Below are 26573 nucleotides of genomic sequence, written 5' to 3' on the forward strand. Positions count from 1 at the left end.
AATAATTTAATATTTTTCTCAACTTTAAGGTCGTAATTGTAATTGTAATTGATAGTTGATTTGTGACGAGAGCCTGTTAGTTTACAACTTTTATCAGGTTAAGGAGGTAACTTTAAGATAGAAAACGTAGATGGTGTCATTCACTTTTGGGGCAATGACCGTCAATGATGGTTCTGAATTCAGGGTCCAGATATAGTAAATTGAATTGAAAAATTATTCACGATATGTAGAATGCTTCTACAAACAACACAAAGAAAACTTTTTTTTTATTGAAACATACTGACTCAAGATTTGAATGTTTTTCTAAAACAAACATTGCCGCAAAATGGGCGACCGAGAATGATACCTTTCAGAGCCTTAAGTGTTAAAAAAATCATAAATTATAATGCTACAATTAAAATATTTAAAGAAATTATAATTCAAATGTATTGAACTTTTAAAATCTAGAGATATGAAAAATTAAGTAAGGAATGCGGGAAGGGGTTAACACATAAAATATCAGTAATGAACGTGATTTTAGGTCAGATTTGTCATGTTTCAATAAGATTTGTGAACACATTTTATTTTTTAGAAGTCTTATGGAAAAAAGAAAAAAGAATTTTAAAAAGACGTCAATCTAAATCGAATGTCTAAGTGACTTAAAAAACCTGGATGCTTTGTGGCAGTGATAATGAATCAAAACATGATAATTTTCTTCTTCAATTGCTTTATAATTATTCAATTAATTCCGGTTGTTCAACATTTTTTGTGAAAAACTAAAACAAAAACATTGGTGAGATTTCCTGTATCGAGTCCGGTATTTCGTAGCAATGGTTTTCATTGGGTAGATTTATATTCCGTTTACTTTATCAATACTTATTAAACTACAGATCAACACTTAGGACGATGCCGTGGCGTTCGTCGTGGTAGCTTCCGTCGTGGTAGACGCCGTATCCGACGGCAACGTTTCCGTAATGGCCAACCACGGCAGTCGCTTCTGCAGCTCCACCCTGTACCTGGGATGGCTGATGGCGTACACGTACGGGTCCAGACAGGCAACGAACTTGCATGCACACGCCGGGAACATGGTCACTCCCGGAGTCAGCAAGCTCTTGTCACCGAAGGCGCCAATCAGCGCCAGTACGGCGTACGGGGTCCACGAAGCCACAAACAGGAAACAGACGGTGATGGCCGCCTTTGCGATGCGCACCTCGACCGACGAGTTGGCCTGGTTCTGGTTCGAGCGCAGCGAATCAACGTTCATCTTTTTGGCCTGCTCGCGGAGTGCCTTCTCGTGGTTCACGACGTGGCTTACGATTTGGCTGTAATAGTAGATGATGAGGCTCATCGGGAGAACGTAGCTAAAGGTGAAGATGGTGCCCACAAACATGCGGTTGTCGAACGTGTTGGTCAGGTAGTCGAAGGTGCAGGACGTGAGGTAACCCTCTGGAAATACAAGGGGTTTTTATTTTAATAAAAAGGAATTAACTTTAAGAAAAAATATTAAGTTCAATTTTGGTTTAACACATCGATGCCGAGAGATGCCTAGAAGATGTCTTGTTATTAGTGATTACTGCACTTTACTGTTCCGAAATTTACATCTCTCCATAATCTTCTACTAAAATTCAACGACAAATTTCAGCAAAAATATCAAATGAATTTGAAAGTCAAAATTTGGAGCCACATGTCTCGATTTTCTCACTGTCCTTCCCGCTGGCAGCCCAGAGTCGACATAACGGAGAAACTCTTTTCTGCTCGGGTCGTGCGCTGCTCGCGAAGATGGCGAACGTTAGCGTTAGCGCAGGCGTTAGCCATCCTTCAAAGTGCGAGGAGAAAAAAAAAACAATTACACACAAAAGCATCAAAAACATCACTTTCGATCGTCGTCGTCGTGCGAGAGTGTGAAAATTCTGCGAATTTCGCGTGAAAATCCCGTTTTTTATTCTCGCGAGGGATCCCAGACCAGCAGCAGATTTTGCATCCGGCGGAAGTGATGGAAACGCGATAGGTTCCGCAGGCAGTGGGACAGACACAGTGACCAAAAAGGAGGAACCGATTTCGCCTTGCAGAGCAGAAAAGTGACAGCCAGCAAAAAGGGGGTGGTGGCGGAGCACCAGCAGCTGAAAAGTAATTAGCTTTTCTAATCAAAATCAATTTCGATTACGACGACGACGACGACTTCAACGACGGAACTTTGCTGCGACGACGAGAGTCTGGTTGGTTTCGGGGAGACGACGACACGCACTGCCATTCGATCGCGGCCAGCCGAGCAGGAGGAGGAAAACATGTCCGGGAAAATCAACAATCCGAAACGGCGAGAGGTCACTGGTTCGTCGTCGTCAAATTCCTCCATCTCGTCGGTGGGCGCAGGGGACAATGGAATTTCGGCAGACCTGGCATCGCTGTTCGAGTGTCCCGTGTGTTTTGATTACGTGCTGCCGCCGATTCTGCAGTGCCAGAGTGGCCACTTGGTGTGCACCAGTTGCCGTTCGAAGCTGACCTGTTGTCCCACATGCCGCGGCTCGCTCGGCAACATCCGGAACCTGGCCATGGAGAAGGTGGCCTCGAACGTGAAATTTCCCTGTAAACATTCGAACCACGGCTGCACCGTTTCCCTGGTGTACACCGAAAAGGCCGAGCACGAGGAGGCCTGCGAGTTCCGGCCGTATCTTTGTCCCTGCCCGGGCGCCTCCTGCAAGTGGCAGGGCTCACTTGACTACGTTATGCCGCATCTGATGATGTCCCACAAGAGCATAACTACACTCCAGGGCGAGGACATTGTCTTTCTCGCCACCGACATCAACCTGCCGGGGGCCGTCGATTGGGTCATGATGCAGTCCTGCTTCGGGCACCACTTTATGCTGGTGCTGGAAAAGCAGGAAAAGTACGACGGCCACCAGCAGTTCTACGCCATCGTCCAGCTGATCGGATCTCGCAAGGAGGCGGAAAATTTTGCCTACCGGCTCGAACTCAACGGGAACCGGCGTCGCCTCACCTGGGAAGCGATGCCCCGGTCCATCCACGAGGGCGTCGCCAGCGCCATCCTCAACTCGGACTGCCTCGTGTTCGATACCTCAATCGCACAGCTGTTTGCCGACAACGGGAACCTCGGAATCAACGTAACTATCTCCGTTGTTTAAATAGTGAGGACATCCCGACCCCATCTTCGTTGATTTTCATTACTTTAATCTTAATACAAAACAAGAAAAAAAAAACACCTTTAAATTAATTTATCGTCATGTACATCACCCAAAACTAGCAAACACCATCGACATAAAAAACGCATCAATTTAAAGGAAGAAGATTGTGCTGTTCCGTGATTGGATTATTCCCCATTTAACCATAATTAAACAAACAAACATGATAAACTACAATCAACTAATTATTGAAGCTGAATGAATTGGTAGGAGATGCAATTTTGCGGTGTTTTCGTCCCCTCCCTCAAAACACACCCACACACACACACACAACATTTAGTCGGTAGTGATCAGGATGTATAAAATATTTCATTCAATAAACAAATTTTATTGAGAAAAAAAAGGTGTTGAACGTGTTTTGCTTTGTTTTGCAAGTACCAATTTGTTCCGTTTGAAGAAAACCCCCAAATTTCAACTAATTTCTGGGGTCTATAACGAAATCAGATTTCTTGAAGTATTTGTTTCCTTCCTACATAGAAAAAAATGATGGTAACATTCATCAGGAAATGATGATTGATGTTGTATTAAAAAAATGTAAAATTACATCAGGAAATGGTGAATTTTCATCAGTTCCCATTTTTAAACATTTTTTTATGTAAAGTTACACCAAAATTTAAGTGCCTATTACTTTTGATAGAGTTGGCAGATCTTCAATCTTCTGGACTCACTGGAAAGGCCTTTTGAGTACCTTTCTAAAAATGTAAAACATGACGGGGTTTCTTGCAAACTACCCTTTTAACAATCTTCCGTTTTAAAATGATAGATTTTCAATCGAAAGTTATACAGTCCAGGACTCGGAAAAAAATCACTTCGGATAATTGAAACTTCGGATAATCAAGGCTTAAGATAATCTTTTCTGGACTGTATACATCTGATTTTTTCTAAATTCGCAATTCGCAATTTTCAGTGTAAGAACGGGCCTAGACCAGGTTCCCGTCGAACACGCACTGCCCTTACACCTACATCTCACCCTTGCTCTGAGTCAGTACGAGCAACACGCTAGAACACGCTTTGAGTGTTCGTGCCAGGCATTCGCACCTGTTCCGGTTACGCATTTGAACTCGTTCCGGAGGTGGAACATTGCGTAGTGTTTGATGTAAGTATAAGCGCCTAACTATTTATTGTGTGCCTATCAACATTTATTTAACTGATTTATATGTTTATTTATAGTTTGAATTCAAAATCTAACTGTTATTTACTGTGTATTGTTTTCTCCTGAAATCTTTCCTAGTGTTGGATCATGTTTATCTGTTGCAATTTCTTCTGTCGCGGTGTGTTGTTACAATTTTTTGGTCCTAAGCATTTCATAAAAAATAGCAAAAGTACAGTAGTAATATTTGTGTTAATTCTTTGATCATTTCATAAATTGAGTAAGGACTCGAACCTCACTTGTTTGAAGAAATAGGTGAAGATTGAAAACAATGGACAGTGAAAGAAATATAATATTTAAAGAATCAATAGTAAAAGGAGGGCAGCGAATGACCAAGAAGGTTAAAGCTGCCAGAAATAAATGAATTAACAACAACAACAACAATAGTAAAAGAAAGATAGTAATTTATTAAGCAGATAAAGAAATAAACAAATGTTAATAAATAGAGGTAACAAACAAGCTAAGATTATATTAAGGGCAATTTATAGGGCAGATGAAAAATTATTCAAATATATAAAAAAAGAAAAGGGTTGAGAGATAAGAGAATCAAAAAGTAAAATCGAAATCAAATGGAGGATAATGAACTGAAGCCGTGTTAGAAAATCAGTGAAACAAAATAAACAGAAGATAGGTGATAGCTGAAATGGAAAGAAGAGAAACCCCGTTCTGCGATACTCAGGTACATCCACAACAGTTGACTCAACATGCTGCGAATCAAAACAATTCCGTCTACCATCACAAATTACTTCCCCTTCCCACATTGTCGCGCCTCTTTCTTCTAACCGTCTCGACTCAGACCCTCGCTGGTCAAAGGTTTACGTTTCGGTTCAGTTTGGCATGCTTTACAACCCTACAGAAAAAAATCCGGTGAAATTTGCCCGGAAAATGGTCAAATTTTCACTTTTCTGAAAATCTCCATATAAAATTTTGACATTTCGGGCGTGCTCCATTCGTAACGCCATCTTCACTTTAAAATCTGGATATTATTTAGAAAATTTATGGAAACAAAATTACTTATGATGGGCCGCAGAACTCTAATTCAGGGATGCCACATGATTTTTTAAAATGTCTGTGAAAAAGTCTGTGTATGTCTGTGTCTTTGTCTAAAATTCAAATAAATCAATTTACAGTCAAAGAAATCTATCAAAAATTGTGTTTTTAAGCATTTGAAGACTAACGAAATAAGTTTCGATTGATATCTTAACATAATAACAATTTAATGAAGTTTTTAAAAAGTCTGTGCACCTCAAAAAAAGTCTGTCAGGAGCTCAAATGTCTGTGAAACACAGAAAAATCTGTGTATCTGGCATCCCTGCTCTAATTTCTAGATTACTTTTTTAAAACAACCAATGCGCCAGTAGGGTGTAATATGATTGTATGGAAAACAATAAAGTTGTCCAAATTTAGTGAGCACAGCAATTTTTAATTTGTGTTGTGGTCCTTAACAACTCCCCAAAGTTTGGGAACCATTGGTTAAGTCCTCACTTTGCGCAAAGCAAAGATGACCCGCCCGTGTGGATCAATCGGACCGCGCACTGGCTCACAATCCAGAGGTTGCTGGTTCGAATCCCGCGGCGGGCGCTCTAAAATTCCTTGTGTAAATATGGGTATTCGGCGCCGTCGCTCCGTGCCATACTCTAGTACACTTAGGAACCCAGGGCGGCGAAGTCCTTGTAGTTAAAAAGGAAGACACTAGTGGTTGGTAGACACTAGGCAATGGTGGCCAACAGCTATAAAGTCAACTTCGTTTTTTTTTTTTGCGCAAAGCGATTTAATTTTCTATGGAATTTTGCATGGAAAAACCCATTTTTTCGATTTTGATATTTGTAAAATTCACGTTTTCACGCTGTATTAAAACCGGATTCATATTCGGATGCTCTGGAAGGTGCTCTACAACTTTCTCCAAGAGAGAATGGTGCTATCTTGCTCCTGAAAGAAGATACAGCGTCCTCAAAACTGGTCTAAAACGCGTTTTAGACCAGTTTTGAACACGCTGTATCTTTTTTCAGGGGCAAGCTAGCAACATAGGGGCAGGGGGGCAGAATGGCCCGCCTAAGTAAAATGCGCCAAAAACCATAGAAAAACATGAAAACTTATGAATTCAGTGTAGTAGGCTTATGCTTTGGGATGTTCCCTTCAATGTTGTATACTTGGTTGATGAAATTTTTTAGCTTAAAACTATTTTGGAGCCACTTTAAAAAAAAAGTTTTTTCGACTACTTTTCCAGGGTGCGGGGCAGAATGGGCCACCCTGCGGGGCAGAATGGGTCACCTTAGAAAACAAGCCATTTTGTCTAATACAACGTTGAAGGGAGATAAGAAATGACTTAAGGTACGTTTCTAACATAGTTTCCATGAAGTTAGACCACTTTAATAAAAATAGTCACTTACCAAAACAAAGATTTTTTTAAATAGTGTTAATATGTTGAAAAAGGACACTTTTTTTACAAATAATCTTCAAAACAACAAAAAAATCAACAAATGTTGCATTAAACGTTATTTGTGAAGCTACCAGGAGTGAAATAATCCATTTAATCCAAATTTCATAACTTTTGATTGTTTTTATAAGGCAGGATAAGGGTGGTCCATTCTGCCCCCAAGTGGATTTTAATTTAACACTTCCACCACCAAGCCTCTAAATGATTTCAAGGTTCCGTTGTTGTTTGTATACCTTGGTAGTAACATCTAGTATCGTTATAAGCATTGAGCAAACTTTTTCATACAATCTAACTTTCGAAAAAGCTTAGAACCTCGAAATAAACAACATTTGCGTGGTTTTTTAATAAATTTACATTTTTGCTCATAATTCCAAGAATACAATGAATTCAAACGTCGTTTTCGGTATGGTGAAGTTATTTGTCGTCCTTTATAAAACCCTTGCCTTACAATTGGTCTAAATCCATTCTAAAGCCCTAAACCAAGGGTGGCCCATTCTGCCCTCCTGGTCCATTCTGCCCCCGCCCCCCCCTGCCCCTACCCTCTTCGGCAAAGTTGTAGAGCACCTTTCAAGCACCTTCATCTGAATATGAATTCGGTTTTAGTACCATACTTCCACATAATTGCATGGTAGCAATTACGAAATCATTATCATTCTCTCCATATTGGAGGGTTAAAATTACCATACCGCTCTCGACATAGTAAAACTGACTGCGTTTATCAGTCAATCTAAGCACGGAATGTTTTCAGCAAAAATACGTCTGTGCGTGTTCTCAATTTAACCCTACAATATGGTAGCAACTACCACGGTTGGGTTTTCAGTGTGGGGCTGAATTGTACGCCATTGCGACGGGAAAAATGGGAAAAACATCTTTATGAAATTCACGTTTTACGCAATATTAAAATCGGATTCATATTCAGTTGCTCTGAAAGTTGCTCTACAACTTTCCCAAAGAGAGTATGGTGCTAGCTTGCCCCTTTAAAATGATACAGCGTGTTCGAAACTGGCATAAAACGTGATTTTAGATCAAAAATGGAATGGTTCATAGTTTTTCATAAAATCTGTACCTCGATTCTGATTGTGAAGTCGAGGAAAGGGACGAAAGAAGCGTGAGCAAAGTGTCTCACTTACCCGGTACAAAACGACCCCAAATCTCCATCAGCGGCAGGAGGCCCCACGGAATGGTGTACGCCCAAACCAGACACGTGATGAAGATGGCCTTGGTGTGGGTCAGCTTTCCCTCGAATGGCCGCGCAATCGTATTATACCTGAGGAGACCAGGACCAGGAGCGTGAATTTTTCAAAATCAATCATTTCCTGCGAATTTCTCACCTGTCGTACGCAATGCAAGCATTGGTAGCACCGGCACCGATTCCCGACAGCGATCCGATAAAGGCAAAGATCTGGCAGCCCAGATATCCCGTGGTGAATCCCCTCGTGAACGAGTTGTAGATGAAAATGGGCGTTTTGACCATCATCAGGAAGTCGCAGATCGCCAGGTTAACGATGAACACGTTGGACGGCGTGCGTAACGATTTGGCGCTGTAATTGTGGGGTTAAAAGTTGATTCCAACGGACGCGGCGCGTGGCCGACACTTACGAGGAGAATATCCAGATGACGAGTCCATTTCCGACCAGGGCGAAAATTGTGAACGCAATGTACAGCAAACCGAGCAGATAGTGCAGCGAAGCTTCCGGTTCCGGGTACTTGAGCCAATGTTCCGGAATGTGTGGGAGATCTTCGGGGGCCACGTTCCAGCCCAGGTAGCGAGTTTCGGCCGACAGTCGCGCCTCGGGCCGCAACACGGCCGTGTAGTTGTCGCTGAGATGCTCGAGGAAGGGCATTTTCTTTCTTTTTTTTGCTAAACTTAACGAAACTTAAAATCCTACAAACTTTGCACTGCCCTGCACTATCACACAAAACCAGCTTCCACGTTTTTGTTCCGAATCTGTGGGGGACACCGTCCTAGACACTTGGCTGTGCCTACTGACAAAATCGTGCCAGGTTCAACGGACTTTTATATCCGCGCTCCAAATTGGTTCCGATTTGCATGGCTCGAAGAATTAAACCAAATACAATTAGCTGCTTTGATAGCCAGATTAGTGTGTTCTTTATAGAACTGATTTTTATTGAGTTTCGAGAGTGTATTTTAATTCAATTAAGGTGGATTTTCCACTCGGCGACGATCTATTGAACAACGCAACATATGTTGGGACAGGTCGTGATTTCTGCCCCGTGGCTGATGTCCAGGTAGGACATCGCAATCGACTTCAATCGCGCTGGGGGGTGTTTTATTGAAACGGAATCCTTAAAAGTGATCAATCTGCTGCAACACCCAGCACTTTTGCCTAGACCACGTGCGCTGTAGAATCTACTTCATGGGTTATAAATATGGATCGTGATTTTTCAATCCACGTATGAAGTTTGTCGATCCAAATCTAAAAATGTCGCTTATTAGTAGACTGACATCGGGCTTAATGGTTGCAGCTTCTGTCTCAAAAGCAGAAGTTTCAGGGATCAAATTTAAAAATTTAGAATGGCGAATCAGGTGGGACTTGAACTCGCACGTTAGGCTATGCTATGTTCGTGTTGAGCCAGACAATGCCCAATGACCTCGGAATTGGTCCGCCAGGATCTCAGCCATTCTGAAAGCGTTATTGGAAGCAGCGTGAGGGCTGTCACCACCTAATACTGGTACGGTAATGGTAAGTGGTCGATTCGTAGTATAAGATTATTCGATCGTAATTTCTCAATGTATCAAAAAATGAAAAATTTCATATTTTTTTAAACCCTAATTTTTTTTTCAAAACTCTAAAAAATTAATATTGTTTGAATTCTAAAAATTTCAAAAAATGCAGGCCAAGGGTGGATGATACTGATGATACTCGTCTGTTGACGCCCAGGCGAGGAACATCCCGGAAGGAGCCCAACTACATCCGTAGTGCTGTTTGGACAAAACAGCATGGTTCTGGTTACTTGCAAGTGTCCTATTTTCTTACCTCTACGTTGGCTTGGTTAGTCATCATGATGACAAGGTGTAACCTAGCTGATGGTCTGTGGAAACGGCTCGTAATTATTTGACCACCGCGGGTCAAAGTCGAGACGGCTAAAAGAAAGGGGCGCGACAATGTGGGAAAGGAAATTAATTTGTGATTGTAGACGGTATTGTTTTGATTCGCAGCATGTTGAGTCAACTGTTGTGGATGTACCTGAACATCGCAGAACGGGGTTACTCATCTTTCCATTTTCAGCTACCACTCGGTCAAGGCCCGTTGGTAAGAAACTGTAAACTGAAAATGGTGAATTGCGAATTCTAAAAATTTCAAAAATTTAGGCAGAGCCATATAGACACCACGAAGTGAGTTTTTGGAAGCACTTAAAGGAAAATGCCGTAACTTACGATTACGATTATTGCAGACCCTAAATAGGTCGATAGAAAGCAACTTGTAGAGTTCAGAAATTTAAGTTGAACAGAAGTTGTCCAAGACTTAGCATCCTGTTAACAATTTCAAAGATTTCAAAAATAAAAAAATAAAATATTTTTTTTTATGTCACTGAAATTTAATTTTTTTGAATTTGTGCAATTTAGAATTTTAAAATTTCTGATTTATTAATATTTTGAAATTTTGGAATACAAAAAAAATGAAATTTGTAAACTTAAGAATTTTAGATTTTTTTATGTTTATGATTTTTTTGAATTTGTTCATTTTTGAAAATAAACTGTGAACAAATAGTAAATTCTGTAATTCTGTAATTTCGGAATACATTCGTCCGGCTTCAGCTGAAGATTCATGCTGTCCCATGTTGCATGTTCGAGTGTAGACCTACGGAAAACCTTGCCGCGAGGAGAGGTGAGTGAACCTGTACACGAGCCACCTACGACATAATTACTCGGGCGGCCCAGGTCAACTCGAAGTTACCCCAGGCACCCCCAGTGCAGGACACATTGGGGGTAGAAAGCGGATAGAATAAGCAAAACATCAAAGCAGAGCGCGAGCCATTCTTTTAAAGTGGTATCTGCAAAGGAATTTGTATTAACAAAAGGGTCAAAAATAAAAAGGCGATACTAATTAATACTTCCCTGCGACCTTGGAGGTCTCTCGGTTGGACATATAGCTGTGGACACCAAGCTTGGTAGCAATCCTTGACAGTCGGTGTGGTATTGATCACAGATGGTGTTAATTTGTCCTGCAGCTGTGTAGCAAGTCAGATGCTCGCTCATTCGGTTTGAAACGAAAAGAACAAAAGAGAACACAAGAAAACATTAGATTCTGATAGTGAGTTTTACAAAGATATACAGTGTAATATAATATTAAATATATTTATAATAATATTTTCACTTTATGATTATTTATTGACACTTTATTTATTTGCTTTCACTATCACTTTAACTATTTCTTCGGGTCGTCTAATTTTCGTCGTGCTCCCGTACTTGAAGAATTCCGCATAACTAATCATTGCTGGTTAGAAGTTTCATGTCGAACATGTTACAAACTAACACAACAGTGACATAGAAACAGAACTTCACAAGCACGGACATTTTTACACGACCTCCCAGTGAATTAATACCGAGCTTTCACTATTTTCATACTACTATTACCTAAAATGTCCAAAGCAGCTCAGTAAAACTCACTGGGAGCGTTCCACAATTTAGCCCCATCCGGGGGGAGCTTATCCCTTTGTACCCTCGTGTTTGTTTCCTTTGATCAGTAGTCTAGGTAGTCCAACAATGTTCAGCACAAGTTTGAATCGAAAGAAATTGCTTCAACAGCTGAACGGATCAAACTATCGAGAAATTAAAAGTGAGAGTGTGTGCGTGCAACATGGAGTTAAACTTTTCAAAGTGCCATGGTAATCTTCACAGCAACTTCACACAAAGTTTAACTCCATGTTGCACACACTCTCACTTTTAATTTCTCGATTGCTTCCCTTGCTGAACTAACTATGCTACTGTTCAGGGGCGCCGACTAGTCCAAAATGTTGGGGGGGCACGGACGTTTTCCGAAATCGATAGGTAAGAGTGGCGATTAGATGTTAAAGTTTCTTGTATATCACGAATTTTAATAATTTTGTTACGATTTTTTTTATCATCCGGAATCCATTTTTTTTTTAGAAAAAGATAATTTATTAAAACGTGATTGAGAATGTTAATTGGGGGGAATTTTTTATATGTTTGGAAGGCGAATTCCTTCTCATTGGCATATTCTCACTTATTTTCTAGAAGTAACAGTCAATAATAAAAATAATCAGATATTTAGAAATTCAACAATACAAATATTCTTATAATAAAAAAAAGTAAAAAGCAAAAATTTAGAACACCAGAAATTTTAAAATACAAATACACATTTAAAAAAACATCCATTTTTCAAATCTGCAATTTAGAAAAAAAATTAACAAAATTCAATATTCCAAAATAAAAAAAAAATAATCAAAAAACCAGAAATTAAGAAATAACAATAAAATTCAATGTTAAAAAAAAATCGAAAATTTCAATCATTTTTTTAAGAATTTAAAAAATTTTGAAATTTAAGAATTTAAGAATTTAAGAATTTAAGAATTTAAGAATTTAAGAATTTAAGAATTTAAGAATTTAAGAATTTAAGAATTTAAGAATTTAAGAATTTAAGAATTTAAGAATTTAAGAATTTAAGAATTTAAGAATTTGACCAAAAACGTTTTAAAATGGAATCCCAATACTCAATAATGCTGATTTCCTGTTTTTTTTTTTCGGCATTTTTTTTTGAGGTGCAGTTGAAATTTCTACAGCCTTTTTATTTTTTTAAAAATCGAACATAAATGGCAGAATGCGATACACTTGTGTTTTTTAAGATTATAATGTGAAATTGTCTCAGATTAGGTTTTAATTTGTCTGTTTCTCAGTAAAGCGATGCGCTAGTTTTCAAAAAAATACTTTTTTTGAAACAATTGTATTTTTCGGCTAAAATTGGTATAGAACGGTTAGAGGTTAACAAATGTATTTGAAATCTTTTCAAATCGTTTCTAAAATTACCCAAAAAATTATCGAATTTATCAGCATTTTTGTAAATGTAAAGCAGTCAACAAATGACCATTTTGAAATGTGTTTCTGTTTATATTCGCTAAATCCTGATCTACAATGGCAAATCGCAGAATGTTGCGTTTGAAAACATGATGATTGTTTTCGCAAGAGTTTGCGTAAGTTTGATTGTAGATGAAGTGCTATGGAAAAAGTACATTGGTTTTGTTTTTGAAACAACATGCAAAGATAGAAATCTTATGAGCAAATCCGTTAAATCTATGTTGACGACATCTCTCAAATCCTTTACCGATGACTCTGTGCTCTTGTACTAAGCTTACTGATTCTCCTAGAGAGCACAGTGGTATAGATAAAATTTTGTCGACTTAGAATAAAAATGCATCTAAATCCAGAAAATTGTAAACGATTTTGTTCAAAAAATTTCAGCGATTTCGAAAACAACAAACGTTTTTGAACTATTTTACGGATTCGTTTACAAGAATTCTATCCGTGTGTACAAACAATGTTCCATTTAAATTTTAGATATTATTTTCAATTATTTCTGTGATTTTTTTTTTATATTTGATATAAGAATATTTTTCTTCCAAAATTTCTGGGGGGGGGGCACAATGTATGGGCTGCCCCCCCAGCCAAATTTTAGGGGGGGCAAAAAGTACCGTGCCCCCCCAGAGTCGGCGCCCCTGCTACTGTTACTAAGGAAACAAAAGGATAAAACATCATGATTTGATGTTCTAACAGGTACGTTCAACTAGCCAGCTGCGAGACCCATCAGCACGGCCGGGAACCAGTCCATATCTGTCGAGTACAGCATACGGTGTGGTTCACAAAATATCAAATACAGTGAACACAACACTAAGGCTATACATATGGACTGGCGGGATGGAAGCACGTGGACACCTCCCCCCAATAAACTGTGAACAAATAGTAAATATCGTTTTTTTCGATCGTCGGTCGTCATTTGTCGTTAGTACATAGTTCAAGATATTATCGTAATAGGGTCCTAAAATGAAGCTTAGATTGCTGATATTATTGTTTACAGCGATAAAGCTTATTTTTCTGAGTACAATGACCCTTTGTACTAACACAAAGAGTTTAAAATGGATTTTTAAATCAACTTTGAAAAATTAACCTCGCGGTCCTTCTTGACAGAAAAGTTCCTACTTGACAGCTCGTTCCAAGGGGACCATAGTTGATCCATCGAAAAAATGTTGTCTTGTCATTTTTTTTTTGCATTTAAATGAAAAAAAAAAAGTGATCAGAAATGGTTTTAAATCGTGTTTTTTACCGTTGTACATAAAAATTGACATAGGGCTTTAGTACCCAATTGTAATCGTAATTATAGAACCTGGAGCTTATTAATCCTTTATCTTTTGCTCGATTGGTACCTCCGTTTGACAGTTCTCGTGCTTCAATTGGTACTTTTGGTTTGAGATGGCCGTTCTCTAATAAGCTCCAGGTTCTCCAATCTCAATCTGCTATCGGCAAATTACGACTTACCGTTGACAAATTAAGATCGAGAAATCTCGATCATGAGTCGAGAAATCTCGATCATGAGTCGAGAAATTACGATCGAGTGCGATAATCACCACGTTTCTCTTCGAGTAAATTATTTCCTTATTTTGTCTAGTTGTTTGGAAGCGTGTACGGTACAGTTTGACAATTTCTTAAGTGTGACACCTTTCGTTATCATCTTGTTTACTAAACAAACATTTTTGAATTTTCTGTTTTCAAAGCCGTGAACTTAAACGAAGTTTCATTTATTTAAAAACTTTGTTGCACACTTAATGCCAACAAATGGAGTCAATCGAAACACTTCTAGCAAAACAAGCGGACGTAATCAATCGAATAGAGACATTCTTCGATCTGCAGGCAAGCCGGTCCCAGGTTGTTAGGCAGCTAAACAATCTGCACCACAAAGCGCGCGAATGTTCCGACGCAGTCAACCAAGCCAAAAACTGCCTCAAGCGGTTCCGTACCGATTTGGGCCCACGATACGCGGAGGTCATCAGGAAGATGCGCCTGAACGAGCTGTTGATTCTGCACCTCTTGGAACAACTCGATCGGACCGATGGCGGAGGCGGCGACGGCAGGAAGGTTCTGCAGGCGGTTCAGAACGGCAACGTTGGTGAACAGGCTGTGGAGCAAGAACCCGTGTCCTCGTTGAAACCGGCAGCCTCGCTGACAACGGATAGGAAAATGACCCTGCTGGATTATCAGAACTCGCCGTTTGTTTCGAAAATGAAGCCGCGGTGTTTGTCGTTTTTGGACTTTAACGTTGTCATCAGCCAGGAGGATTTCGAGCAGATTCCAAAGTACATGCGAGGGCGCGAAAGTGTGGACGAGCTGGTGACTTTTCTGCAGACGGTGGTGGTGGCGTGTTTTGAGGAGAAATATACCCTGCTGTACAAGAACAAAAAGGCCATCACGAATCAGCAGGATTTGGCGCTGTGGAAGGCGTTCAATCTGCAGCAGGCCGCTTTTCCCAGTAAGTTTTAGTGTAGAAGTGGCGAAAAGGTAAAATTTAATCCCGTTCTTATTGCAGATCACAAATTTGTCACGCAAGGGGACATCGCCCGGAAGATGGGACGGCTGATTGACAAAAAGGTCAACGGCAAAATTCAGATGCTGCGCCATTTGCACATTATGCAGGAAACTCGGCACGAAGGAACCGTTTACTACTTCTGGATTCGCGAATGAAAGCCGGCAGGGAAGTCATCGTTGACCCGCGAACCAACAAAACAGATCTGATTGTACTAAGAAGAAGCGAAACTTGTTCTTACCAGGAGAAGGGAGAAAATATACAGTTGAAGATTGTCGCTAGTTGAAGTCCTGCGCTACATTTGCATCTTGTCCAGATCGGCCTCCATCTGCTTCGTGTTGGGTTGGGCTTTGTTCTTCGCGGGAAGTGGCTTCGGCGGTGGCTTGTTGTTCTGCTTTTTCGACACAATTTGCGCGTGCAGGTCCTGGAAGTTCTTGTCGGCTTTCTCTCGTTTGGCGTTGACGTTGATCTGCAAGTTTGTTCAATTAGTTGCTTCAGTTTTGAATGTATGTTAAGGTAATTTACCTTTTTCAACTTCGTCGACACTTCTTTTGCTTTTTTCGTGTTATTTTTCTTGCCTTGTGTAACGGCAAAGACATTTTTCGCCTTCTTAGCTACTTGTTTCACCTGTTGACGATTTTTTGTGCTCCTCTTGGCCATTTTGCGCAGTCTGGTCCAAACCTGAAACGAAGGAGACAAATAATACAATCAATTTCGACATGAAAATCGTAAAAATCTCAATTACATTGTCTTTTAGGTGAATGTTCGTCTTCTACTTCACGATCACGTTTGAGTTCACGTTTGGAAAACAAAATTTCATTCGTTAAGAAGAACGAAACTCGCATCATATCTTTGTTCGGAGAGACGTTTCTAACAAAGGCAATCTCTTTGAGATTTTCCCCGAGTTCGATTCCCATGTTGTCTTTCACCATCTGCCGGGCAATGTCCTTCTTATCCTCGATTCCTTTCGCGAAGCAATACACGTGAACCAGGGGAAAGTGTACAATCGTTACAGTTTCATCACTTAGCAGACCAACGAAATGCTCCAGATGTTCCACCGCCAACGCTGGCAGATTCATCGTGATGTTGACCGTTCCTTTGAAATCGTCTTTCTTGTTTATTTCCACAATAAACGTCTTTACCTCCTCTCGAATGAAATCGATCCCATTGCGATTGAAACACTTTACTCTGCCTTCGACCTTATTCTTTTTGCAGTTATTAACGAGTGCCTTGTACGACTCGGGGTTGAGATCATTCGCCAGCACGGAGCACCCCTTCTTCGCCACTGGAATACTAAATGGACCGACACCGGCGTAAATGTCCAGCAGGATATCTTCCTTGCGCAACATTTTGGCCACCTTCTCATGTTCCGTACTCAGCCTCGGATTCCAGTACACCTTCGAGAAGTCAAACTCGTAAACGGTTCCATTCTCCTTCACCGACACCTGATAGTCTTCTTCCCCGGCCAGAAGCTCCATGGCAAAGTTCCGATAGGTGTTGTCGATCGTGTCCAGCTTGTTCACAACGGTTCGGCACGTGGCGATTTTATCCTTGATGACTTCCCCAATCAGCCCTTTGTACGGCAGCAGGTGATCCTTCAAGTTCAAATGAATTACGTGGCCAACCTTCGAAAAGGCCGACAATCCTTCCTTGTCCTCCGGCAGCACGGCGCGGAAGATTTCGTCGTATCTCCAGTTGTCGAAACCGATTTGAATCTCTTGCCACCCCAAGCAGTCACTGTCCAGCCCATCCAGCTTCAACTCCTTCAGATCATCCCAACTCTTTACCCCCGCCGGATGTAGTATTATTTTAGCTTCCTCCGTTCGAACCGGCTTGTAGCGTTCCATCTTCAGAAGCAACTTTTTAACCGCCAAACAAACGGTATTGAAATTTAGCTCACCAGGAACCTTCAAGTAAGGAACCTTGACTTGCTTGTTGAAGGCTTCCTTCTCCAGTACGGTCATGCCGCGCACTGCGGCCGGTGGTCTCAGATCCGGACTGTCCATGTTGCGAAAGTAATGCCGCCAGCGGCTTGGAACCGGGAATAGTCGCGAGAACTTTTTGGTAAACAAATTGGGAATCCGCATCGGCAGGTAGGAAGCATGGATTAAGAACTAAAAACTGGTTTGCGAAAAATCACTATGAGTTTAGGAAAAGCTTATTACTTACTTTAGCAGTAAACAATATTGTTAAAAAGCAGTTTCGATACTTTTAAAGCTGTTTTTTGAAGAATCTGCGACTGTAAACCACGTTGGATTAGTTTATTTTGAAACGCGAGGAAACTGTCACTGTCAAGAACAAGATACAAATGGTACGTTCGTTTGATGGCTAGTTCCACACTGAGTGCCGCACTCAGAGCCAGGCATGCCAGATTTTGAAGATTTTCGGGCACATCACAAAAACGCAAATGAGTTTAACTTGATGGCAAAATAATATTTTACAAATCTGTTTTTGGCAAGAGAAGCAAAACATTGTTATCTTTTTCGTGAGTAATTCATTTAATTGAAAATCATCGAATAACATGGCAAAACAATACGTTTGAGCATTGAGCCTGTGCTCGAAAATCTTCAAATGTGGCATCCCTGCTCAGAGCTGTCAAAGTGTTTGTTTGAAGAAACTCGCGTTAGTTCCGCACGAGTTTCGCCGCCATCTTGGAACTGAAACTCTAGTGCCGCACTCGATATTTTTTCAGTTTCATGCGAGTTCCACGCGCACTGACAAATGACGTTCGATTGAACCAAAACTGGCACCGCCGAGTGTGGCACTCAGTGCCGCACCGGCTCTTCAAACGAACGTACCAAAAGAACAAGATACACTTTCCACTAATTTCACTTACTTTTCTAGAAAGTTTAGTTTCATCCAGGGCGGCATGCACCACTAAGAAATCGACGCCAACATTTCAAAAAGCATCATGTACAAACCATGCGTTTTGAGAAAAACGCATTTGAATGTTGAGCATCCATTTTCAATTCCCATTTTAATATAAAAGCAAAATAAGATCTGGAGTTTTTTTTGATTAGGTCCTATAAACATATGAAAGACAATAGTTTATTGGTCCTTTTCAAAAAAAACTCTGGAGATGTTCTAATGATAACAAACGATGAAAAACGTTGCTTTTATTCATACTTGATCATCCAAATTCAATAAAACATTATTTCTGTAATTTTATTTGAGAAAAACAAACATAACTTCTTTTGAAATCACCAACGTCTATATCACCCTGCTGTCATTGAGGGGGACGCTTTGTTATGATTCGTTTTTTTTCGCCGATTGTACATGGCGCTTTGTTCATGTTGCTTTTTTTCGTCACGAGGTTTATGTAGTCTTTTGTTTGACAGGTTGACAGGGCTATATAAACAGGGACTGCTGATGCCAGAGATTTTGTTTATGTTACTTTATTAAAAATCATGATTTAACAGACTTTACTGAAGTAACTTTTGCTCATTTTTGGTGGAGAGGTAGCTTATTAGGAGTACTTTTAGAATATGCAATAACCCAGAAAGTGTCAAAATGTACATGATGCCTTTTGAAATGTTACCGTCGAAATGTCTGCTTGCCACTGGGAAAAAGTACCCAAATTTGAGTAAGCTCGTGATCGATATTATACAAGGCGGATACGTTAATTCGAACAGAACGATTGGAATCTGAAAAGGGTTTACAATTAGGACTTATTTCTCACGACATAAATAATCAAATAAATTTGCATTTTTAAACCAAAAACAAGAGGCTAGGGTGGAGGATTTGTAGAGGAAATATACCGATTTTAAACCTAATAAGCGGTCGTGTTTGAATGATGCCGGATAATCTGGAGTGTTCCTTGAAATTTACTAAAACCAAGTACACCAACGAGTAGAGCAATTTTTTGTGAACATTTCTGTTTATTTTCACTTTGATTTAAAGTTATGCGATTCCTTTAACAAGCATTAAAACAAATTATTTCGCAAACGCATTCTAATCAGTCGAATGCATTGGGCCGATTGGACCACGTCCATTTTCCTATTTTCAGCTGGTGGTGTTGGTGGCCACCCTTTGTTTTTTATTTGCCTTCGCTTCTCGCTCGGGTTTCTTCAGCCTTCGATTGGAATTGGTAGTCAAAACTCAAACGTCAAAAGACTTGGCGCGTTTGTTTTTTTTTTGGCGCTTGCTAATTATTTACATGTTTCGGGATTATTTTTCAAGTTGGTGACTAACTAATGTGCAAAAGAACATGTTGCCGATAGATGGAAGCAATTATATATCTTAAGCGCTTTGAAAACGTTAGAGCAAGTGAAAAGATATTGATGGAGACTTTCGTTAGGCAGTTAAGCTTTCATCTTGCGTGTGGATGTGTGTGCCACCAAAATGATGAGAAATTGTATCGCAAAATAGAAATTATGATCAAAAGTGCATTAAATTTGATCTTTTTGGCCAGTAAGTGGCATACATTTGCGTGCTTACTTGAGGCGGTGCTGTTGCTGGTAAGTTTACAGCCTAAATAGTATTTTTGGAGCTTAATTCGAGCATCAAACTCTTCATATGACGAAGATAGGTGTTTGATTAGAAAGGGTATATTTCCCCTATTTTCTTTGGATTTGTGCCAAAGAGGAATGTTACGCCAATATGAAATCCATATATGTTTACATAAGCTGCTGAGATTAATACTTGACGTTATTTGGTTTAGAAAATATAATTTTTCTTATTTGTTTTTTGTTCAGAGGCTGCATGTCTGCAAATATTGATCAAATCATCAGTGTTTCGAAGCAAAATTGTTACAGTAGGACATTTAGAAAAACGTTACTTAATCCACCATTAGGTGGTTGGTGCCTTCCTCACATTCATAAAGTCAATTTATTCAGTAAAAAATAGTAACATGCCCCCTTAACATGTTTATCAAATCAACTTTATTACTCTTTTCTTTTGATAGGGTTCACAGACCTTCAATATTTCTGGCTAATCGGCAAGGTCTGATAAAAAACCTATCCAACGATAGTTCGCATGGAAGATTCAGACAATATTTCTATCACAATATCTGAAATCCGGGCTCCAAAAAGTATAAATAACACTAAAGTGATAGGGTTGTCAGATTCTCGATGTTTTAGGCTTATTTGAAAGGTTTTGATTATCTAACTAACGATGGGTCGCATGATGGACCCGGACATAATTTTAATTGAAATATCTGAGATCCGGCCTTCAAGAGTGTATAAATACCACTTAAGTGCTAATAACTTTTGAAAGGGTTGTCAGATTCTCGATGTTCTAGGCTCATTTGAAAGGTCTTTTGATTATCTAATTAACGATAGGTCGCATGATGGACCCGGACATCATTTTTATTGAAATATCTGAGATCCGGCCTCCAAAAAGTGTATAAATACCACTTAAGTGCTAATAACTTTTGATAGGGTTATCAGATCTTCAATGTATTGGGCTCATTGGAAAGGTCTTTTCAATACCTTTCTGAAAATGTATAACATGATAGGTTTTCTTGCAAAAACCACCCTTTTTACAATCTTCCGGACATACAGTATGTAAAAAAAGTATTTACACCCCTTGGGCACTATGCACATTTTGTGATGAAACATGTAAAAAATTTAAAGTTTGACAGGAACCTAGTGCTACGTTTTGTTCAGAAACTCATGCCAAACATTTTGCTTCAAAAAGCTCATGAAAAGATGATTTCTATAAAAAGTTATATAACAAATACTATTACGAAAATAAAAAAGGTGCAAAAAAAGTTTGTACACCTTTCGAAAAATTTACATAAATAATGTTATTTGTTGACAAATCACCATAAATCCAGTCTCCCAACTCCAAATAGGCATCCTTGACTGATTAAAAAAATAATTTGGATTGAATATAAAGTTTACTAACTACTTAGTATAAAAGTTTATATAACTCTGGAAATTCTATAGAAAACTTATCTTAACTTAATTTTGAAATCTTCTAATTCAACTAAATGTCAATATATTACCATAGAATTGCAAAATAAACATTTGGGAGTGGGTATAACACCGTTTTGGGGGTCTTTGTATCGCTAGAATAGATTTTTCGTTGGAATTTCGTACCAACCCGGAATTACGTCGTCGGAAAATCCGCCGGCATCCGAACCGGTTCACAATTCACAAGTCAACCTATGTGGAATCGGAAAGGGCATAAAATTTCCGATCTTTTGATACCCAAACATCTAGGGTTTCTTTAAAACCTACGTTTTTAAATACCTGGGCAAAAAGTAAGTTTGATCCACGAGAACAAAAATTACGAAATTCCATACATTTTTGACAGGTTGCTCAAACGAAACCATAACAACGTTTTTGCTTAGGTATTTAAAAACGTGGGTTTTATAGAAAACCTGGATGTATGGGTATCAAAAGATCGGAAATTTTATGCCCTTTCTGATGCCACATAGGTTGACTTGTGAATTGTGGACCGGTTCAGATGCCGGCGGATTTTCCGACGACGTAATTCCGGGTTGGTACGAAATTCCAACGAAAAATCTATTCTATCGATACAAATACCCCCAAAACGGTGTTATACCCAATCCAAAATGTTTATTTAGCAATTCTATGGTAATATATTGACATTTAGTTGAATTAGAAGATTTCAAAATTAAGTTAAGATAAGTTTTATATAGAATTTCCAGAGTTATATAAACTTTTATACTAAGTAGTTAGTAAACTTTATATTCAATCCAAATTATTTTTTTAATCAGTCAAAGATGCCTATTTGGAGTTGGGAGACTGGATTTATGGTGATTTGTCAACAAATAACATTATTTATGTAAATTTTTCGAAAGGTGTACAAACTTTTTTTGTACCTTTTTTATTTCTGTAATAGTATTTGTTATATAACTTTTTATAGAAATCATCTTTTCATGAGCTTTTTGTAGCAAAATGTCTGGCATGAGTTTCTGAACAAAACGTAGTACTAGGTTTCTGTCAACATTAAATTGTTTAGATGTTTCATCACAATATGTACATAGTGCCCAAGGGGTGTAAATTCTTTTTTTACATACTGTACTTCAAAATCGTTTTTTTAGCATAACTTTTGAAGTACTTAACTAAACTTGCTGATTTTAAATAGAGACCTATGGGACCCCAAGACGGATCGAATGAGACTAATACGGTCAAAATCCGTTCATCCAGTCCGGAGATAATCGAGTGACAATTTTTTTGTCCACCCACCTACACACATCCACACAGACATTTGCTCAGAACATGATTCTGAGTCGATATGTATACGTGAAGGTGGGTCTACGAGGTCAAATTAATAAGTTCATTTTTCGAGTGATTTTATAGCCTTTCCTCAGTAAGGTGAGGAAGGCAAAAAGGGCCAAAGTGCCATCCCATTTCGATATATCGTGGCACCAGTAAATCAACTCTGTGTTCAGAGAAAAACGCAAATTTTTAGGCTTAAATCGTCTCTCCTTCAGTTTAATCATGAAATATCTTCTTGAAACTATCAGGAGTGATTGAAATCATCTTTTTAGTGGATTTAAACAATTTTCTGTGATATGAAATTTTGTGATTTTCTCTAGGATTTTCTACATGTCAAAATCAAACCATCCACATTCACGACCCCCAGGTCTTTTGTGGTCTCTATTGCAAGTTTCTGCTCGAACCTAGGAGTCCGAAGGCTTGAATGGGGAGGGCACCCAAACCTCTTTCTACTCCAAGGAACCTTCCACCCCAGGGTTCGAACTGACGACCCTTGGATTGCGAGTCCAACCGCCGCCAGCGATGCCACCATGTTGTTTGTCTTTATAGCAGGATGACGACTCCCACACCTGGAATGACTTAACGGCCTAACAACAACCAAGGCCGGGACCGACGTGTTACTTCCCCATCCGATGGAAGGTTGGAGCAGATGGGAATCGAACCCATGATCATCCGCTTACAAAGCGGACAGCGTAACCATTCGGTTAAGACTGCTGCTTTCTACTTGTATGTAACCTTTTAATTCCGTATTAAGTTTTCAATAGGGCGAATCTGTAGATGTAAACAAACAGTCTATTCCACTTGCTTCCTTGTAAGAAAGGAATCGAGAAGTTAAAAGTGAGAGTGTGTGCGTGCAACATGAAGTAAAACTTTTCAAAGTGCCATGGTAATCTTCACAGCAACTTCACAGAAAGTTTAAGAGGCAGTATTTGTAGATTCTGCTCGGTTTGTTCTAGAGGTCGTATCGAGGTGCTCCGATTTGGATGAAACTTTCAGGGTTTGTTTGTCTATACATGAGATGAACTCATGTCAAATATGAGCCCTCTACGACAAAGGGAAGTGGGTTAAAACGGGCATTGAAGTTTGAGGTCCAAAACACATGAAAAATCTTAAAATTGCTCGCATTTCCGTAAAACTTCATCAATTCCAACTCTCTTAGATGCATTCGAATGGTCTTTTGAAGCCCTTCAAAATGTGCTATAGACATCTATGATTGGTTTGACTTTTTCTCATAGCTTTTGCAAATTACTGTTAAAAATGGATTTTTTTAAAACCTTAATATCTTTTTGCAACAGCCTCCAACACCCATACTCCCATAGGTCAAAAGTTAGGGAATTTCATGGACTATAAGCCTACGGTATTAACTTTTTGGCCAATCGCAGTTTTTCTCATAGTTTTACGATTTTTCTAGAACAAACATTTTACAACGTTAGTTTTTGCCCTGTAGGCCTCCATAGCGGCACTTTTTGGTCTCAATTTTGACATATTCGGAATCCTCGGACAATTTCACGTAAGTTAGAAGTATTGGAGTTGTAATTTTGATTTAAAAAATAATTAAATAAAACATTTTTGAAAAAAGAAATAGATCTTATTTACTCTATGATCAAGACGTCAAATGCTGTATCAAGTAGGCGAAAACTTGTTTTACTTCAATCCGACAAAATGCTAAATAATATTTTAATTAATTCTAAATGGCATTTTTTCCAATCAAATTCAAAATTCCAACACCTCAATCTAATGTAAAATTTTCTGAGGATTCCGAATATGTCAAAATTGAGACCAAAAAGTGCCGCTATGGAGGCCTACAGGGCAAAAACTAACTCCCTAACTTTTGACCTATGGGAGTATGGGTGTTGGAGGCTGTTGCCAAAAGTTATTGAGGTTTTAAAAAAATCCATTTTTAACAGTAATTTGCAAAAGCTATGAGAAAAAATCAAACCAATCCTGGATGCCTATAGCACATTTTGAAGGGCTTCAAAAGACCATTCGAATGTATCTACGAGAGTTGGAATTGATGAAGCTTTACGGAAATGCGAGCAATTTTAAGATTTTTCATGTGTTTTGGACCTCAAACTTCAATGCCCGTGTTACCCCACTTCCCTTTGTCGTAGAGGGCTCATATTTGGCATGAGTTCATCTCATGTATAGACAAACAAACCCTGAAAGTTTCATCCAAATCGGAGCACCTCAATACGACCTGTTTCACATCGGTGAAAAACTCGCTCTTAACTGCAAGTTGCACACACTCTCACTTTTAAATTCCCAATAGGCTGTGTGTTTACATATACGGGCTGTGGCGATTTAATGATTCCGACTCCAACAACAAATCTTATACAAAGCCAATGTCCGTAATTTAAAGGATGGATTACCTTGATACAAAGCTATAGTAAATAAATCAGCCAACTCGGGCTCCGACTCCGACTCCAGATCCTCAAAAAGATTCTGCTCCTGCTCCAATTTTGGCTCTTCAGCCTTGGGTTAGTTTCACAGTGTTAATAATTTCGGATCAAAAATAACAATTGCTATTTTATTATCAATAAAAATGTTTTCTGTTTATTTTTCATCTAAATTTTGTATAGACTTTTCACAGTTTTCCCATTTGTTGTTTGTCGATTAAAATGGCGTTTGAATGACAAAAAATAACCTATTACAAAACCATAAATGTAATTTTCTATTTTACAAACTGCATTTTAATTGTTTTGCTCGAAGGACATATTGCAAATATTGTATTCCATTACTTGCATCCGCTTTGTCTCAAACTGTAGCAGCTCTCATCCTGTTTGAATCCATTCTTTCAATGATCCGTGATTGCATGTGATTATCAATCAAATAATGTATGATTAAATATGAACAAAGTTAAACTGTGACGTGTTTACAAACTAGAATTTCACATTTGGCGGGTGATAACGTGAATCTTATTTAATTGTCACTTGGTTTACTCTACACGGGTGGGGAAAATATTGTTTTTTTTTTTCAAAACTCCGTAGCATCATTTGTGGACAAACAATCCAAATAACAATTCGAGTTTCCTTATTAAAAATGACACTTAAAAGTATTTGGAATTTCATGGGTTTTATTCAAATTATCTTTTGAATGATTTTTTTTAAATGAAATTTTTTGAATGCTTCTGTTATCTCGATAAGTGCTTTAAAGACCTCGAGTATACTTTTAACTGAACATTTATCAAGACGAAACCGGAATTGTTATTTGGGAGGAACGTAGTTCTTAGGGTTATTTCATTATATTTTCAAAATCGGCGAAATGCGTTTTGTTTTAACTATTTTTTTACATTTAATTTGAATACGTATTGTAAAATTAGATGATGACTTTCACATTCTCTCTACACGATAACCATGCTTTAAAAATAACTATCCGTTTTAATTCATATCAGAGTATAACAATTATTCTAAACCGTACATCTCACTTGCTCAATAAAAAATGCGCCTGTAATTAATAAGTTACTTGTTGCATAATAAAATGCTCTCTTTTAGCTTTTTATGTGTTGTCGAAGCAAAAAAGCCAGAGATATCATTCGAGTAACACATGCTCACAATCATTTCACATTTGCGTACAAAATATAAATTCCTATAATAAAAAGTAAAAGTGCAAGATTCTGAAAACGGAAATAACAAGGTACCACGGTAAACCAATTATTGCATTTTTACATACCGACGCGCTCGTTCAAAATTTTGTGTGTGTATAAACATTTGCCTAAATTGTATGGTTTGTTTGTTCAATACATGCCTTAGTTTAAATTTTCGTGTATTCGCTGAATTTTGATAAGTTTTTACTTTTTAGCATTCTTTTTGTGCTGAGAATTTTGTTCATTGATTATCTCGCCTAAATGTTTGCATTTTTGTAGAAATTAGGACGTTACTAAACCGCGCTCGTTTTTTTGTTTGTTTTCAGTGGTTCCTAAATGTAGTGTTTAGTTGGATATGTAAAATTATCAGAATCAACAGACAAGTGAAATGAAGTATTTGCTCAGACAAAGGAGTTTTAAATATTATGCAATCATGATTGAAAATGAGTTTATCAATTTAAAAAAAAATTGAAAATGATTGG

General features: G+C 38.6%; 4 protein-coding genes across 5 annotated transcripts; 2 read left to right on the forward strand and 2 right to left on the reverse strand.

Annotated features, from left to right (window-relative positions):
• Positions 1–689: 689 nt before the first annotated feature.
• LOC120413383 (opsin, ultraviolet-sensitive-like) lies at positions 690–8747 on the reverse strand. Its single transcript, XM_039574181.2, has 4 exons — positions 8363–8747; positions 8095–8304; positions 7894–8030; positions 690–1425 (listed from the first exon to the last, which is right to left on the reverse strand). The coding sequence occupies exons 1-4, from the start codon at positions 8605–8607 to the stop codon at positions 878–880; spliced, it is 1140 nt and encodes a 379-aa protein (XP_039430115.1). The 5' UTR covers positions 8608–8747; the 3' UTR covers positions 690–877.
• Positions 1744–3520, forward strand: LOC120413384 (E3 ubiquitin-protein ligase sina). Its single transcript, XM_039574182.2, has one exon. It carries the CDS (start codon positions 2265–2267, stop codon positions 3117–3119), a length of 855 nt encoding a protein of 284 aa, XP_039430116.1. The 5' UTR covers positions 1744–2264; the 3' UTR covers positions 3120–3520.
• Positions 8748–14503: 5756 nt separating the features above from the next.
• LOC120413385 (uncharacterized) lies at positions 14504–15605 on the forward strand. The gene is made up of 2 exons (XM_039574183.2): positions 14504–15264; positions 15322–15605. Exons 1-2 carry the CDS (start codon positions 14574–14576, stop codon positions 15474–15476), a joined length of 846 nt encoding a protein of 281 aa, XP_039430117.1. The 5' UTR covers positions 14504–14573; the 3' UTR covers positions 15477–15605.
• Positions 15584–17594, reverse strand: LOC120413382 (tRNA (guanine(37)-N1)-methyltransferase). Of its 2 annotated transcripts, none has more exons than XM_039574180.2 (4): positions 17488–17594; positions 16064–17432; positions 15844–15999; positions 15584–15787 (listed from the first exon to the last, which is right to left on the reverse strand). In XM_039574180.2, exons 2-3 carry the CDS (start codon positions 17403–17405, stop codon positions 15929–15931), a joined length of 1413 nt encoding a protein of 470 aa, XP_039430114.1. In that variant the 5' UTR covers positions 17406–17432; positions 17488–17594; the 3' UTR covers positions 15584–15787; positions 15844–15928. The 2 variants fall into 2 exon arrangements, with proteins under 2 accessions (XP_039430114.1, XP_052565402.1); XM_052709442.1 differs by having other exon boundaries at positions 16064–17375; positions 17488–17573.
• Between the last annotated feature and the right edge of the window lie 8979 nt (positions 17595–26573).

This window comes from Culex pipiens, chromosome 3, assembly GCF_016801865.2.
Source record: "Culex pipiens pallens isolate TS chromosome 3, TS_CPP_V2, whole genome shotgun sequence".
In the NCBI taxonomy this organism is placed as follows: domain Eukaryota; kingdom Metazoa; phylum Arthropoda; class Insecta; order Diptera; family Culicidae; genus Culex; species Culex pipiens.

What these genes read in the sequence shown, in the direction of transcription:
- LOC120413384 (XM_039574182.2), top strand. Translation starts at nt 2,265, where the DNA reads ATGTCCGGGAAAATCAACAATCCGAAACGGCGAGAGGTCACTGGTTCG.
- LOC120413383 (XM_039574181.2), bottom strand. Translation starts at nt 8,607, where the DNA reads ATGCCCTTCCTCGAGCATCTCAGCGACAACTACACGGCCGTGTTGCGG. An exon ending in GTCATCTGGATATTCTCCTC is followed by an intron (nt 8,305 to 8,362) that starts GTAAGTGTCGGC and finishes CCACAATTACAG; the next exon opens with CGCCAAATCGTTACGCACGC. An exon ending in GCTTGCATTGCGTACGACAG is followed by an intron (nt 8,031 to 8,094) that starts GTGAGAAATTCG and finishes TGGTCTCCTCAG; the next exon opens with GTATAATACGATTGCGCGGC.
- LOC120413385 (XM_039574183.2), top strand. Translation starts at nt 14,574, where the DNA reads ATGGAGTCAATCGAAACACTTCTAGCAAAACAAGCGGACGTAATCAAT. An exon ending in GCAGCAGGCCGCTTTTCCCA is followed by an intron (nt 15,265 to 15,321) that starts GTAAGTTTTAGT and finishes TTCTTATTGCAG; the next exon opens with ATCACAAATTTGTCACGCAA.
- LOC120413382 (XM_039574180.2), bottom strand. Translation starts at nt 17,405, where the DNA reads ATGCGGATTCCCAATTTGTTTACCAAAAAGTTCTCGCGACTATTCCCG. An exon ending in ACATTCACCTAAAAGACAAT is followed by an intron (nt 16,000 to 16,063) that starts GTAATTGAGATT and finishes CCTTCGTTTCAG; the next exon opens with GTTTGGACCAGACTGCGCAA.